The sequence below is a fragment of the Pinus tabuliformis genome, chromosome J (assembly GCF_031772625.1).
Source record: "Pinus tabuliformis cultivar Carrire ecotype Pingquan chromosome J, CPIR1, whole genome shotgun sequence".
In the NCBI taxonomy this organism is placed as follows: domain Eukaryota; kingdom Viridiplantae; phylum Streptophyta; class Pinopsida; order Pinales; family Pinaceae; genus Pinus; species Pinus tabuliformis.
The window spans coordinates 220,048,162-220,066,206 of record NC_142295.1 but is presented as its reverse complement, the minus strand read 5'-3'; the positions used below and the strand labels follow the sequence as shown (position 1 = coordinate 220,066,206).

General features: G+C 40.6%; 1 protein-coding gene across 1 annotated transcript; it reads right to left on the bottom strand.

The window, feature by feature from the left end:
- Window positions 1-14,852: 14,852 nt before the first annotated feature.
- Window positions 14,853-15,479, bottom strand: LOC149226489 (uncharacterized). The gene has a single exon (XM_089380211.1). The coding sequence runs from the start codon at window positions 15,477-15,479 to the stop codon at window positions 14,853-14,855; it is 627 nt and encodes a 208-aa protein (XP_089236337.1).
- Window positions 15,480-18,045: the final 2,566 nt, after the last annotated feature.

Sequence of the window (18,045 nt, the reverse complement as noted above, 5' to 3'; positions counted from 1 at the left end):
TCCCTTGGGTTATAAGAAAAAAGCCTTAATGGATTGGCAATACTTAAGGCAAGGCAGATGTTAAGATGTTTGAAGATTTACCAAGGAGTTTAGAAAAAAAGCACTTAATTTCGACATTGCACTTGATTCACCTGAAGTAGTAACTAAGTATATTGGATCATTACATAGTTACATTAGGCATTCATTATTATTGTTTAAACCTACTACCATTGACTCGGCTAGTGTAAAGGCCATTCATATGGAAAATAGGGGAACACCTGAATGGAATGACCACCCAAAGAGAGCAGCAGCAACCAAGAGAAGGGGAGTAAAGCCCTCTTGTACACATTGTGAGAAAGAGGGGCATGATGAGAAAATTGCTGGAAGTTGCACCCTGAGATGAGACCTGAAAGGAATGACAGAAAGGGGAAGCAAAAGGTCGTCACCACCCTGCAACAAAACCAAGATTTCGAGTCAGAGGAAGATAAGAAGGTCATAGCTACAGGATTTTCACGAGGTAGGCCCATTGACTTGGGGTCCAATTTTGGCGATGAAACGAAGTTTGCAGCCCTTGGGATCGCAACAGGAGGACCCATAGATTTGGGGTCTGATTTTGGCCATGAATCAAGGATTTCAACAGACATAACGAAAAGGGAACTCCCCGCAGCAGGACTCCAAGAACTTGAGGAGATCAACTACCACATCCAAGCAGAGAATGATGAGCTAAGGGCGCTTCTACAGGAGGCAAGGGAAGAAAAACAAAGATTACTACGCTAGTTGCAAGCCAAGGATGGGGCCTTGGAAAAGTTGCAGCATCGTTATCCAGAGGTAAAAAGTGATTCCTTAATTTCATATGATTTTCATGATGATGAATTCACTGCTTTTGTAAAACATACTACAGGGATTGGATCCAAACTATTAAAGAGTATGGGGTATCAAGGAAAGGGCCTCGGCATCATAAACCCCATCGGAGTCGAGGAATTTCTGCATCGTGCAGGACTCATATACACCAGAAGGAAATGGGAGAAAGCTCCAATAAAGCTAGTAACTAGCCAATGACAGATGATGAAATTCCCTCCTCATAGTCCAACGATAGTGGGGGCCCCATAAACACTTATCGGAGGAACTCTATGGGAAAGCGCCCCAAGGCAACCCCAAAATTTTGGAGGAAAAAGAATTGTTGTAGCCATTGCAACAAAGAGGGACACCAACAAACCGCATGTCCGATGCTCCATGCTCTGGAAACATCGCTGGAGGAGCCGAAAGGTGAACATGTTCCACAAGTGAAACCACCCCATTCACGGTGGTCTACTTTGTTAAGTTGGTTTTTCTAAGGTAGTAGCTTGTTATGGCCACCATTGTAAATCATACGTTTCAAGTAAATGTAAGAGTGATGTTGTGTTTCCTATCACTTCAAAACCAATGATGATATTTTGGCCTATCTTTACTAGTAGTTGAGGTACTAATTACTTTTCATGTAATCCTTGGCCAAGGAGTGTGTGCTATGAACTCTTGGAAAGGAAGGGTTGTTAAGTCATGTGTGGTGTGCATGATTGCAAAAAAAGATACTAGTTTTGCGTGCAGGTGATCAAAAGTGTGGGTTGAAAGAACACAAACAATGTGCAAAGTGTAAATTCTTTTGGGGTCCAAAAGCTCCTCAATGGGAAGGATTGATCTAGGTGGATCTCCAGACACCATTGGCATGGAAAAGGCTCAAAATTCAAAGTGGCAGAAAGACGATGAACTTGACATCAGATCGAAGTGCTCGTCACCCTGATTCCAACAGTGTAAACAACAATCCAATCCGAGTCCGGATGAAGGAGATAGAGGTAGTCAAAGTTGGGTTGACTTTTTGCTAACTAGGCAGGTTTAACAAAGACACAATTTGGACTTTTCCGGCAGACGGAATCCGACCAAATCCGGCTAGATTCCAGGTGAAGTTGTCGCCTGGTTAAAACAACTCCTTCGGTCAAAGTTCGAATTTTTAAAAATGTGCAGTTGGTTTTATTTAAGCAAAAAAATATTAAAAAAAAGGGGTGCCAAGCCACCAACCCCGCCACCCCAACCGAATCCACGTGACATATTTATATTAATGGAGGGGTGGGCCATGACCCCTAGCCCCTCCCACGGAACTGTTGAAACAACATAATCGGGTGGGTGACCATGACCCCCAGCCCCTCCCACGGAGCTGTTGAAACAACATAATGGGGTGGGCAACCATGACCCTGCCACCCCACAACCCACACCATGGCTCAACATAAAACAACGTGGAGTTGGGTAGGGTTGGCCCTTGGGGCATGGACCCGATCCCGAAACATGTGCCAACCATGAAACAAACCTGCATTAATACTTGGGACAGCCAATGGAGCCGGTGGAGGTAGGTACGGGAGGCGGGCCGCCCAAGGCAGGCCTAACCCAACCCATAAGTTAAAAAAGAAGGATTTGTTATGTAAAAAGGAGGATGGAGGGTTTGACTGCCCGACCTCCTACTTATTAACTAGATCCTCAACCAATGCACCACAAAGTACTTATTGATAAATCCGCCACCACAATTTATATTTAAATGCAGTTTATTAGTGCGCCCAAGGAGAGGAGGAAGTGCATGCAGTTTGAGGCAGAATTTTGCAGGAGGGCCAAATTTTCACTTTGTCAGATTTTGACAAAATTTATATGGTTTCAGCACTTCTCGACACCACGAACGCAATGGTGCTATCTGTTTCTCCATCAAAGTTCTGCGTTTTTTGGTCATTTTTTAGTATGGAGGTATAAAATTCCTTTTTTGTATCTGATTCTTGTACTCTTCTTTCTCATGCCACTTAATGAATGAAGGCATCCCCATTGATCAAGTAGGGCCCGGAGACGTAGTCCAAGTTAGACGAACTCCATTATCAAGTCTTATTGTCTTCTTTCATGCTTTATATGTTTCTCCTCTTCTCTCATGTGCACATTAAATTTCTACATTCTTCTATAGTCTGAGCGATACAATGAAAGCTTTTCTAATTCTTTTAGCAACCGATCTATGTATTGGGTTTCATTCACCCCATGGTTGGGAACTGATGATCGATTCGATCTCCGAAAGTTATGGATTTGCCCATAATGAACGAATCATATCTGGTCTTGTTTCAACTTTTCCAGTCATCTTAGATACGATTCTTAAATATTGGATCTTCCGTCGTTTCAATCGTATATCTCCTTCACTTGTAGTAATTTATCATTCGATGAATGAATAAAGAATAGGTAGGTTGTTTTCTCCGACCGAAACAATTGAAACAGAATAATAAAGTGTTTTCCGTGTTCAGGAATTAGCTATTCCTCCCCTTCATTCTTCTCCTGGTGCGAGACTTCCGATTTTTTATTTTTAGGTTTGGTTGAATCAATATGGTAGCAGAATTTTTGACAGGTAACTATGATAGCTACCTACTCTCACCCCAAAAATGATTTGGAACCAATAATTGAACCATGCAAAATAGAAATACTTATGAATGGGCGAAAAAGATGACTTGGTTAATTTCCGTCCTAGTCATGATACATATCATAACTCGGACATCCATTTCAAATGCATATCCCATTTTTGCACAGCAGGGTTATGAAAATCCCCGAGAAGCCACTGGACGTATTGTATGTGCCAATTGTCACTTGGCAAAAAAACCTGTGGATATTGAGGTTCCACAATCCGTGCTTCCCAATACCGTATTTGAAGCAGTTGTTAAGATCCCCTATGATATGCAGATGAAACAAGTTCTTGCTAATGGCAAGAAAGGGGCTTTAAATGTAGGAGCTGTTCTAATTTTACCCGAGGGCTTTGAATTAGCCCCTCCGGATCGTATTTCCCCTGAGATTAGACAAAATATGGGTAATCTTTATTTTCAGAACTATCGTCCCAATAAAAAAAACATTATTGTAATAGGTCCTGTTCCCGGTCAAAAATATAGTGAACTTGTGTTCCCCATCCTTTCACCAGATCCTTCTACTGATAAAGAAGCTCACTTCCTAACGTTATTGCTGCTGGATTATCTGTAGGGCTTGCTTCCATTGGACCTGGCGTTGGCCAGGGCACTGCTGCGGGCCAAGCTGTAGAAGGTATTGCGAGACAACCAGAAGCAGAAGGTAAAATACGAGGTACCTTACTGCTAAGTTTAGCTTTTATGGAAGCTTTAACTATTTATGGACTAGTTGTGGCCCTAGCGCTTCTATTTGCGAATCCCTTTGTTTAATCCTGAAAAAAAAAGATCCCTACACCTCGTCATTACATTAGTATTTCTCCAATAATTTACTTGTTAAACTGTAGGAGAGGCTGATCTGAATAATTAGCAAATGAATTATTCTTCCTATAACTATACTTCGGTCGGAAAGATTCATGACGCGTGCGGCAGGGAAGGGAGTGGATAGGGCAAGCAAATTATTTTTATCCTTATAAAAGACCTGGGACTAAGTTAAGTATCCCAAATATTATTATCCAGAACTAGATAGGATCAAATAAGAAAATAACAAAATTCTATAGAACTGTTATAGACAAATTTGTGCCTTACAGCAACAAGCATGAATTGTCAATAATCCAAGGGATCCAAAGTTCCCTAAACATGATGTTCCTACCCCTAGAGGAACAAGGTCAGCAAACCAACAGCTCTCAGATCAGTTCTCCACCTGAAAACACTCAAAAACAAGCAATCCTGAAATCAAAGCAGGTGCTCCACTAGGTTTCTGCGCTGAAACTCAGTTGCTCCATGGTGTACCTACATTGCAAAGCAAGTGGAACAAAGGCCACCTGCGCTGAGCGAGATGGGACAAGTGGCACACTGAGTCATTGCTCTGGAATCTTCCAAAAATGACACTTGGATCAGGTATTTCGCCTTGTGATGAGTCAGAGGCTCTGTTTCTCCAAGTGGAAGCAAGGTTCTCCAAGTGGACTCAAGAACTGAAGATCAACTAAAGATTAACTGAAGAGAGAGAGGACACAAGGCAGCTACACATCAGTTGCAAGCTGACTCATCCTTTCTCAATTCATCTATATATTGAGCTCTCTCCTATGAGCTCAGGAGGCTGGAATTTTGTGCAAAGTAATGATATGCTGTTGGTTTCACTATAGAACTATTGGGTGATTGTTTGAGAGAGGTGAAGAGGAGAAATTCTTTCTGCTGGGAGGTGTTGCTGGGTTGGAGCCTTCAATGGTTGTAATACTCTCAGAACCTTTACTTCTTCATTAATAAAAGCTATTGAGGTTCTTCTATGTGCTCTTGTTTCAATAATATATTGTGATGATTGCATGTTTGGTTTACACTAATCCATGAACCAGTTATGATTGCATGCCTCTTGTAGTTTCCTTCTTTGTTATTTTGCAGGATCTCATTGTAGTTGGGCAAGCAAAAGAACAAGGAGCTAGGAGCAAGTGGCCAAAGAGAAGATTTTGGATTCGACATTAAGCGCAAGGCAACGGTTAGTGCTTTTCTCCATTCTCTTTTGCTTTCATAAAGAAGTAAACCTTAAGTAGTTTGTTTTACAGTTGTTGCTAAGGAACTATCACCCTTAGAGTGGGATAGGGTCATCCGAGTCGGATACTTTTCCCTACAACAAACTGGCGACTCCGCTGGGGATCGTATCCGTTTGATTGTGTTTGTAGTATTTTGCTATTCATTTCCTGAACAAGAGAGTACCAAATCGAAAAGCTTTTGACTATATCAAAAGCGAAGTAGAGGGCAGCTACTCTGGCTCATTTCTGAGCAAGTTCATGATTTGAAGAGCTGATCTACAAGGATCCTTGTAAGCTCTTAGTGATAGCTTTTCACCTTCCTAATCATCCCTTTGAGTGTGCTTGACTGATTGCTTCTGATTTGAGCAAAAACTGTGCATTTTTGAGAAAATTATGACCCGGAAACTGTGAAAACGCAACTTTCGTTTTCCAAAGCAGGTAGTACACAGGCTACCTGCTTTGCAACGCAGGTCCCGAAGGGGCTACCTGCGCTGAGAGCCAGACTGGCTGTGCAGCATCTGCGTTGGCCCAAATTTGCCTAGTGCATTTGGGGTTTCCTCCCTTTTTCTTGCTTGTTTTCACTATTGATTTGGCTGCCAGTTACCAGTCTTGCACCTGTTCTGAAACCAATATTACTTGCCATCATTCCGCCTCTGTTATATAACGAAATTGTACTTGGTCTTTTGTATTTCTTACTCATTTACAATTTCCCATAACGAAGAGTAAACTAGTCTTGCTTTTGGCCTCTTAGATCTGAACTTGTGTTAGGCATTTTGCTGGTCTAAAGAGTTAGCTTGTTTGCTGTCCATAGCTGATTAGTCATTTACTTTCGCCATTATGGTTTGATTTCATGCATTTCCAGTGATTAAGAAAGTGAATCTTAAGGTGTCTTTTGATTTTGGACAAGCTTGTTTACTTTCGCTTTAAATCGAAATCAAAGTTATATAACAACTTTCTTTTTGTAACCCATCCACATTAAGAAAGGGAAAAGAAAATACACGCATTGTGCATTTTGCATTTGATTGTTTGCTTGACGATTTAGGAAAAATTTGCATTTAGTGTGTGCTCTATGATCTGTGTGAAAAGATTTGCCTTTCTTTTCCCTCAGTAGTTAAGGTTTTCAAAGTTGAAAGATTGAAAAGTTTACTTCTCATCTTAGACTGCATTCAGGAATTTGTTACATACATCTCGTGGTGATCCTTAAAGGCAAACTGCTAAGCAAGATCAACATTAAAATAAATCCAATTTACATAACAACACTTTGTAACATAACGCAAACAAATAGAGGTCTAGGTAGAGACGTGTTCCGGCGTCGTTAAACATAGTGACTGTCGATCTCTACGAAGGTGGGTGATTCCTCCTGAGAGTCGGTGGCACTAATACGGACTTGTGCTCCCACGTACCGTCGCGTATATATTGGGAGACCCCTATAGGAACAAAGCCTTTATCCGTAGGAAGCCGTGTCGGCTGCCCTACTGATCACGATGCAGTGAACACAGCATTCACGAAGATCGACCACCCGTACCATAAAACGTATTCTGTGGTTTCGCAAAAAGTTTGGCACACCCTCTGCCTAGAACTCCAGAGAAGTTTCTTTTGGCCTTTTTCAAACTCTATAACTGAAAAAATCCATCCGAGCATTTGTCACTTCGGGCTCGTTAATACATCGAAGGAGACTAGAGTCATCTTTAGCTTTTTCTCGACTCTTAAAACATGAAAAAGCAAGTTTGTGTCTAAAAGCGTCGTTAATAAAATTTATTTTAAACGGAACATAATCACCTCTTATTCCCACGTTGATCTTTCAGTTGAAAAGTATGGAGCCCACCAACCGAGGAAGTAACCTTGGTGGAAGTCCAAATCCCTTCTCCTCTTGGGGAGATGTTGATGCGCCTCATATGGCCACATTGTCACTTCCAGGATTGACAATTGGCCTACTTGTATGGCTCTTTTCAACTAATGTAGTTCAAATCGCCGCAAATCCTGAGCAGTCGAATCAACAGTCAGACCAGTCTAGAGCTGCCCACCAGCCTTCCACTTCTTACATTTCTTCCTCTGATCCTTCATCTTCACAAGGTAGAGCCGGCAAAAGTCAGCCTCCCATGGAGAAGAAGGAAAAGAAGAAGAAAGAAAAGAAGCAGAAGGGGCCTATGGCGAAGGCGACTGGGGGCAAGCAAAAGACATCTGACAAAAATCCACACACTGCACCGACCGGGCCTAAATCGCCATGTGTCATTTGCAAAGGGACCCACTTCCATCGTGATTGTCCTTGTATTCCCCGGATACTAAGGGACTGGTCCCCCAGGTTGCACAATCCGGTAGCATCAACCTCTGGTAGTCATGTTGATTGCAATCCGTCAACTAGCGAGAGTGAAGGACGAAAAGGGAGACCAAGATCACCCTGTATGTTGTGTGAAGGCGATCACGCCATCCACCGATGTCCATTCTTAGATGAGGCGAAAAGAGTTTTGGAAGATCGTCCGGTATCACTGTTACGACTTCCTCCTGGATACCAAAAACTCGTGCCTAATCCCTCGATAGTTGAAAATCCAGCTGGCTCGCTCAAGTGGTCAGCTGAAGTGTCGGTCATTGAGAATGAACCAACTGAATCCAGACCAGACGAAAGTCTAAAGGTCGAAACGGCAGTTGACCCGGTTCTTCCTTCGGAGGTTTCATCCTCAAATGACACTGTCATTGAAGATTCATCTTCAAATGACACCCTCACTGAAGAGAATAAGGATGACACCGTCCAGATTCTTTTCATCAACACAGACTCTGATGAGCATCAGGGCAATGCGCTCATTCCTTTATCGCAGGAAGGAACATTGTCAGGGTCGTATCCGGCCGTGTATTCAGTCCCACCACCAAGCAACCTGGTTGTATCCTTTGATTGGAACCAACTAGGCAGACCCCGGTTACCAGCCAGTATACCATTCAGAATCATTGTCCAAATCTATAGAATGGTAATGGCTGGAACCATCATTGATGAAGGGGCATCTGTGAGTATCCTTTCCTCTATTGCTTGGAAAGCACTGGGTTCCCCGACGCTTTTACCTGAGATGAGAAATCTATCAGGTTTTGATAAAGGAACCAGTCGCCCATTAGGGATTCTCCCCAATGTTCCCATTACATTGAGGAAGAAGACAGTTCATATGAATGTCATGGTCGTCCAAGGACCCTTGGATTATAACCTACTCCTTGGACGGGACTATATATATTGCATGGGAGCTATAGTCTCCTCACTCTTTAGAGTAATGTGTTTTCCACACGAAGGAAAGATGGTCAAGCTCGTAGACCAACTTTCATTTCCGGGATCTCGCATCGCAAATAGTCAAATACCAAACCTAAACGGCTTATTCACTCAAGAAATGCCTCCACCCCCGGTTCTACTTCCCGATGAATGCGAGTAATTCGGAAAGAAAGAACTGGGACCCAGGGGGCATGCACCCTGGCCTGCCTTGGGCAGAGAAAACCTTGGGTATAAAGTTAATTTCCGCAGAAGAATAGACTAGTCCGTACCCCGTCCGAAAAAGGAAGAGAGGGTTGTTCTAGGATAAAATTCTTTTGTCAAAGTTATGTGAGCGAAAAGATCGTCTCCCTTTGTCTAAAAAAGTAGGCTCTCCTAAGGAGGAGATCCATTTGTGGCAGCAAGTAGCCACCATCTTTGAATGTCAAGCCTCACCCATTAAAACAATATGTTTTGAAGGATAAGTAGGGGCAGTCTTCAAAGAAAGAGATGAAATCGCTGCAACAAGTAGTCACCATCCTTAGCAACCTAATGATAGACACCGCCGAAAAGAGAGTTTAGTTTGCGGCAGCGAACAGAACTATTTTTCGGATAATAAGTAAGAGGGCCTCCCTCCGTAACACCAATGTTTTATCTGTTGCGATCTTGCAAAACCTAAAAGTGAACTGATGGGAAGACAAGTACCGTCGGCACCGAAAAATAACGAGAAGACAAGTATCGTTAAAAATATAGCAAGACGACAAGTAGAAAAACAGAGGTGGGACGGAGGAGGGGGAGCCTTGAAATTATATTTTATACCTGGGGGCATGCAAACCTTTTGGAGTGCAAGCTAAGAGCGGTTATTTATCTGTTTTTTGGATTAGTCGTTTCCGAACTAGCATGAAAAAAGGATGTGGGGCAAAAGTTAAAACTTGCCAAATTGGAGTAACTAGTGAGGTATAGCTCCTTAAATATGACTACCTCACCTGAGGCGTTTCTTGTATTATGACTGGTATGTTCGAGCAGTTTTAGCACATAGTTCATGCTCGTTAAAAAATAAATGCAAGATCCGAGCAGTTTTAGCACATAGTTCATGCTCGTTAAAAAATAAACGCAAGATCCGAGCAGTTTTAGCACATAGTTCATGCTCGTTAAAAAATAAACATAAGTTGTGAGCAATCTTCCCCTAGAGTTCAAGCTCACCCAGAAAAATGAACCGGTAAATAACCTTGGTAAATGTAACCTTTGACAGCCATATTAAAGCCCTTGGTCGTGTTCTTGCAGTCTCACCTCCATCCGTTCATTTGGCCAATCGTTCATCTCCATATGTTTGTTTACCCATTTTGAGGAACAGCTGCGAAGAGTGATTTCACTAAGCCATCCTTGTGACACTGTCGTGATTGGAATATTCCAACCTGTACCTGGAATCTGCTGCTGCCCTGTTAATCACTCGTTCCTCGAAAGACGAGTCGTCTTTAAGCTCTTTTCACTGACTCGTAAAATATGAAAAGATTGCCGAGTTTTGGCCTTCCAGCTCGTTAAAGCGACCGGGAAGCTATCCCTCCTCTAGATTTTAATCTTTTTTGGACCTGAGGGATTATTGCACAAAAAGATCGAGCGCTTGTTTTGTTTGGCTCGTTAAAGCAATCGAAAATTCATCCCTTCTGTATTGTTTTATACTTTTTCGGACTTAAGGGATTAGAAGACGAAAAAGGAATTTTGGAGTTAACTTTCCGTACCTTTTCAGACTCTCTAAAAATGAAAAGGACCGAGTTTTCCTTGTCGTTAGACTCGTTAAAATGATTAAATAGCGACAAACTTGTCTTTAGACGAGAACGAGTTTCCCTATCGCTAGGCTCGTTAAAACATAGCGATGGGCTTGCCCGAAGGGCAGGTTATAGAACAAGAATATGTTATCCTCCTCAAGCTTGACAAAAATAAAGAGGTATTGGTCAGCAATGACTGGGGAAAAATTGGGAGAACCTCACAGCATTAATGGTAGCAAGTCACTCTTGAACATGACACTTTGTCCTCCGTATCACATCGGGTTGGGTTGTTTCATTCACCGGTCTCATAACCATGGTCCTCGCCACACCATCCACAATTGGGGTAATGCTACCGATCCATCACATCAGTGTCGTTATATGTTCAAGAGATGTGGTTTTGCAAAGAGTCAACCGTGTCCCATCCACTGCCATACATTATCCTTCATCCACTTCATGACCGCCACCCTGAATCATACATCACAGTTTGTTTTCACCTCATCACAATCACTAGCTCTGTTCCGTGTCACTGATGTGGGATTCATTAAGGCCCTCCTTTGACGGATCGCTCCTTGTCGACATCAGCTCATTATCCAAGGAGTTGATCTAGGAACAACCCCTTCAGTACTTTGAAGCTTGCATGCCTCAATGGCAAGTTTCTCACTTCCGGCGACAGGTATACATCAATGACCTTCGACCAAAGGATTTTGCATGGTGTCCCACCATGTGAATTGTACTGCTGTACCTTGAGGGTCATCATCCTTATCGGTGATTCCTCTCGCGCTTGTTAACGGTTTACATCATTGGCCGATAATCAAGCGATGTCTTTCCATGTTCGACTTCAAGAAATTCTCACATGGATCGACTTGTGCATCGAGTGAAGATCGGAAGAGATTGAAGACCCCGGATCTAGTTTCATCCATCCGGGCTGCGATATATATTCAGGATATAAAGACATTTGATATGTACATCATTGCAGCAGATGATCATCCTTCTCAAAGGATGATAATTTCAGCAGAGAATTATCAGTCTACCATCAGACGATCGTCTGTTCTATGTACCAAAATGTATTTATAAAGCTGAGCATGGGAATGCCCGCCTCAGCTAGATCATGAAAATGTATGAAAAATAATGTATCGTATTGTATCTTATTACAGGACACTTCTCAGCAGATTGAATGAACTTCGGATCCTCTCAATAAAACATTTCACCCGATAAACGACCTCATACTTTAGGGGGCATTTGTTATAGACAAATTTGTGCCTTACAGCAACAAGCATGAATTGTCAATAATCCAAGGGATCCAAAGTTCCCTAAACATGATGTTCCTACCCCTAGAGGAACAAGGTCAGCAAACCAACAGCTCTCAGATCAGTTCTCCACCTGAAAACACTCAAAAACAAGCAATCCTGAAATCAAAGCAGGTGCTCCACTAGGTTTCTGCGCTGAAACTCAGTTGCTCCATGGTGTACCTGCGTTGCAAAGCAAGTGGAACAAAGGCCACCTGCGCTGAGCGAGATGGGACAAGTGGCACACTGAGTCATTGCTCTGGAATCTTCCAAAAATGACACTTGGATCAGGTATTTCGCCTTGTGATGAGTCAGAGGCTCTGTTTCTCCAAGTGGAAGCAAGGTTCTCCAAGTGGACTCAAGAACTGAAGATCAACTAAAGATTAACTGAAGAGAGAGAGGACACAAGGCAGCTACACATCAGTTGCAAGCTGACTCATCCTTTCTCAATTCATCTATATATTGAGCTCTCTCCTATGAGCTCAGGAGGCTGGAATTTTGTGCAAAGTAATGATATGCTGTTGGTTTCACTATAGAACTATTGGGTGATTGTTTGAGAGAGGTGAAGAGGAGAAATTCTTTCTGCTGGGAGGTGTTGCTGGGTTGGAGCCTTCAATGGTTGTAATACTCTCAGAACCTTTACTTCTTCATTAATAAAAGCTATTGAGGTTCTTCTATGTGCTCTTGTTTCAATAATATATTGTGATGATTGCATGTTTGGTTTACACTAATCCATGAACCAGTTATGATTGCATGCCTCTTGTAGTTTCCTTCTTTGTTATTTTGCAGGATCTCATTGTAGCTGGGCAAGCAAAAGAACAAGGAGCTAGGAGCAAGTGGCCAAACAGAAGAGTTTGGATTCGACATTAAGCGCAAGGCAACGGTTAGTGCTTTTCTCCATTCTCTTTTGCTTTCATAAAGAAGTAAACCTTAAGTAGTTTGTTTTACAGTTGTTGCTAAGGAACTATCACCCTTAGAGTGGGATAGGGTCATCCGAGTCGGATACTTTTCCCTACAACAAGAACATATCCTTATCTATGAGGGGAGAGCGTATGAAAAATGTAATTGATCCTTTCATTTCCTTGATAAGATACAATTGATGCATGTAATTCTTTAACACATCTATAAGCAAAAGATCTTGGATCATGAAATTCCTATAGGAAAGATTGACTCAGCAATTTACTACCCTGTGACCATAATGTTTGCATGTGAAACAATATCTTGGGAAAATATCATTGTACCTAGAAGGTTGTCTTTTGCACTAGACGTTATAGGCAATTTTATTTTCTTGGCCAACATTCTTCTTTTGTTGCTGCTGATTTTTCTTTAGCTGTGTAATTATCTCTTGCTTCTGTGCAGTCCCTTCTCTTGCTAGAACAAAGATAATTTACTTTTTGCCTTTTAATTCAGCCACTGCACTGGATTTAGCTTCAAATACAAGACCACTATGATATTTAGATACACACTGAGCTTCTAATATTTCATTCAAATCTTCAGTACCCTTTCAAAAATTATGGTTGAAACTGAGCTACGTTTTAGCCTTAGCCAACTCCTTTCTCAGCAACATGAGTTCTCCTTCCAGCTTCTCATGTGCTTGAGCCTTTTCATCTAGCTACTGGTTCAAGGATTCTTTACTTTTCTTATCTTCTTCTATTTGCAAGAGTAATGGCTTAACTTCCTCAACCTTTCCTTTTTCAAGGACTCGTTCAAGGATTTATTTTTCTTCCTTGAGATTTCCATTTCATCAAGAGCATTGATCAGTTCTCCTTCAAGATCTAATTCTCCTTGTTCATAATTGAGATTAATAGCCTCGATAATCCGTAAATTTTCATGGATATTCAACCAAATAGTTCCTCACAAAAGATCTAATAATATTATATTAAAACTCTGAAAATTCTACATTATTACAATTTATTAAACTTTAAGATCTGTGGATTTAACTATAATTAGTGCATGCATGCGAATGGAAATTATGGAGAAGAATAGAGAATGAAAAAAATAAGTGCACACATACACCCACACAAGACACAATATATGCTCTCTGGGAAACCCTTTCAAGAGAAAACCCAATTGGAAGTGAGGTCACTTCACTCTCTTTCTCTGTCTGGAAATATTGCCACATGTACAAAGAAGTAATTCCTGTGGCCCATGGGTTGCTACAGTGCACAAATCCTTTTTGTTTACTCTACCTCATATCTCTCCTGGCTATCTTTGCTCAACTATAGAACAAATTTCTCTTGAAATAACGAAATGCCTCTTTCTCCTAGTGGCCCAGTTATAACACAACCCAATAGCCTACTAGTGGTTAATTTTGACTACATCAACTCTTAACTAGAGTTACAAAATTGAATATTATATATTATTTTACATCACAAACACGTGGCTAGCCCCATTTCCATGAATAATGGGGGCTGAAGCAACATCCTCTTGAACTATAGGTGTCAAAACAGGAAGGTCAACTTCTGACTGGCATAACTTTTGCATACGGACTCTGATTAATGTGTTTCTTCTATCATTAGAAAGGTCTCTATGCATAGAATATCATGAAAAGGTGAACTGCTAACATGAAAAAGTCTTACCCTCAAAAAATTTCATTTGATGTCTCAAAAAAATCCTAGAAGGTTTTAGACCTCGTTTCACCAAACTGGTTCCGACTGGTAAAAATGGTCCCGTGAGCTGATTCCTCCACTTTTTCCACTCCAAATGCATCAAGATGGATGCAAAAAAATACAATGATCCAATTCAAATCACTCAACCTATAGATTTTATATGGCCATCAACATAAATTCTTTGGGGATCTCATCATCTCTATCCTCATCCGATGATTGCAGGCTAGGTTCACTTTCTGAGGAACTCTCTTCTTGAGCATAAAAACCTCTCTTCTTATTTTTCTTTCTATCTTTTTTAAACTTATTGAATTTTTCTTTAGGATCATAATTGTTCTTATTCTTTTTAGGACACTTTGATGCATAATGACCAACTTTTCCACAATTAAAATATTTGAATGATAACTTACCTCCATACTTGACTAATCCTCGCTTGAGATTCCTCACAAAGTTGGCTTCTTCTCCATCTAATTCATAACATGAGTCATCATGCTCATCCTTGCACTTATTTTCTACTTTAAAGGTTTATTCTTTGGTTGTAGACTTGCCTTTATAAATTCTCATCTCATAGGCAGTGAGTATTCTAAGAAGTTGATCTAAAGTGAGATTGCTTAGATTGGTCATTTCTTCAATGACTGACACTTTGGGATTAAACCTATAAGGAAGAGATCTTAGCACATTTTGATCTACCATGACTTCATCTAGCTTCTCATCAAGCGCTCTTATGGTGTTCACCACTTCGTCAACTCTCAAAAAATACTTTTCAATATCTTTATAGTCATGCATGGTTAAAGATTCAAATTGCATCCTGTGGCCTTGACGTTTAGCTTTCTTTACCTTAATATCTCCATCATACAATATTCTCATCTTGTCCCATATAGATTTGGCAGATGTGAAATCCATTACCTTAACAACCTCAAATTTAGGTAGACCAACAAGCATAAGATTCATTGCTTTATCATTGCATGTGAATTCCAACGTTTGATCGTTGGTAACCACTGTTGGAGGCCTTTTATATGCTTCTTCCACAACATCCCACACATCAGCTCTAAGTGATTGAATTGAGGTCTTCATCATCACTTTCCAAAACACATATTTTGTTCCATTGAACATTGGTACCCTGTTAGGAAATACTCCTTCCTGATTTTTCATTGTCACTGATATTTCTTCCAGTCGTAAACCGATTTAAAGTAACTTGCTCTTATACCAATTGTTGGAAACTAGGACAATACTGAGAAGGGGGGAAAATCAATATCGAGGAATCTTTAACAATTGAAAACTTCTGTTTTATTTTGTGCAAGAATATCAAGAAACAATTAAATTCTTCAACAATTAATTTAAACAAGCATATAAACAATCTCAATGGAACACACAAAGAAAAATTAATTCTTCAGACTATTGTTTTATTTCTTCACAAGTCAGGCTACAACTTGTTGTTACAATTCTCTGGCTACAACCAGTAGGAAGTTACAACTCCCTGACTTATCAGCTACAACTGAATGGAGCTACAACTGGCAGGAAGCTACAACTCCCTAATTTATCGGTTACAACTGAATGGAGCTACAACCCCATTTTTTACCAGTAACCACTCGAAGGAGCACGAACCCCTAATATACAAGTTACAACTTGCTAGACACTTAATGGATCATCTTTGATCCATTTTCACACTAGAGCCATGAATTCCTTCTCTGATTTCATAATAAAACAATTATACCTCAACCAACACTAAAAAATAACCAACAACAACATCACCATACCAATACCTCTTTGTTCAAGAATCTTTGTCTCAAAAAGATTCCCCTTATTCTTCTTGCTCAAGCCTACTTTTAAAGTTTTTCTTTTTGCTAATTTTGGCCTCCTGAATTTATTGAATTTATGCATGAAACACATTTTTTCCTTTTTCCTATTCAATTTAGTTCGCTCACTGCTTTCATCAAGGTTTCAATCTCTTATCTGCCCAATATTTGAGCCAAAATACTATTTTCCTCCTTATTTTATCATTCTGGATTTTAACATAATTTAGTTGAGGTTTATGAAAGTTGGTGATCCTCCTGATCTGGCCAAACTTCCAAACCTACCTATTAACAAGCAGTTCCCCTAAAACTGTACCTAAACTGGTTCTTGACCCATCCATGCTGCTATTGAGCTTAATCGTGCTAAAATTAAGACTATAGATATTCTTCTTAACTACTTCCAACTCGGTTCATGTTGCTATCATAACTACATAGCCCATGCACTACCAAAAATAGATGCTGAATTGTTTGATGCAAAAACCTAAAGTCTCCGCTAAAAATGATTTTTGACTCATCCAACCATGCCAAACCTCAAGGATTTTATCCTATTGCTACCACTAAAAATAGCCATAGAGCTTCCCCGAGCCTTTTTTTTCTTTTATAACATAAAACTTTGCCAAATCCATTGAATTGGTCTTAAGCCCCTCTTTTTGGCACTTATTTACTCTTCACGTCATAAGACCAGGTGTCCTGACCATTGGCTAGGCCCTTTTGGTGATAAGTCCTTTTAAGGCCTATCAGGGGCCTATTTCCGTTTTAAAAGTGTTTTATGCGCCCACGACCTTGGTTTTCTTTTTTAATGTCAAACCAATGCCAATCCAATGCTCAAAGTCCTTGATCCTGACACTTTTCATCAGTCATGTCTTCATCAGTGCGAGAGTATTTTGAACCCTCAAAATTTCTCAAATGCGAAGTATAAAAATGTATAGTTAAAACTATATCATATTGTTTTAGCTGCTAAAACACCCTCCAAATTTCACTACATGCAAGTTTTGGAGCCTATTATCATCGTCATATCTAGTGTTCCATTGATCACCAAGTGTCACATCATGTTATTCTATGAGTTTCAAGTGCCTTTAAATGATCTCAAGTGTCGTCACATTGATTAGACTTTTCATGGTATTAACATCTTTGTTGTTTTAAAACGACACTTTTGCGTCACAATCATGCACACTCCACTCTTGGTACTTGGGGAATGTGTACAAATTGTTGTTTTGATGTATGTTTATCATTTTTCAAGCTTGTCTAAATTTTCTTGATGAGTTGGTACAAGTCGCACATGGTTTTACGCCTAAACTCATCTTGTTCGCCCCTTGTCTTATCACCCATACTTTGACAAATTTTGGTTGCAAAATGAGCTCATTAAGGTTAAAGCGCATGAGCGTACTCCAAAGCCTTGATGTAATATTGTTACTTATTTAGAGGTGCACCATGCATCCTCCCAGGGAACAAATAAATCTCCTTAGTCCATCTTTCCCCTTCCGTGTTCTGAACTACAGCCTTCAAAAACCAAGCCTTCCTTTGAGTGCACTCCTTTAAACTAAAGGAATTCCCTCTCCTTGGGAGAACTCCTTTCACCTGAAGGAATGTTCCCTCCTTCAATGCATGAACACACCTCAAGGGCCTTAATATCCACCCTTCAGTCTTCCATAATGAGGAATGCGCCGTTTTGACCCTTTGAGCACACTTTGAAGGCATGGCGACTCATCACTCAGTTTTCAGAATAGCAACATGCACTCTCTTTGGTCTCTTGAGGACATGAGCTCACTTCAAAGGCATGAAGCTTCATCCTTTAGCCTTTAGACTTGTGTCATGCACCCTCATTGGTTTCCTTGGAGTGCACTCCTTCGACCCGAAGGAGTTTTCCCTCCTTGGTTTCTTGAGTGCATCAAAACACTCTGAAGGCATTAAGCCTCATTGTTCAA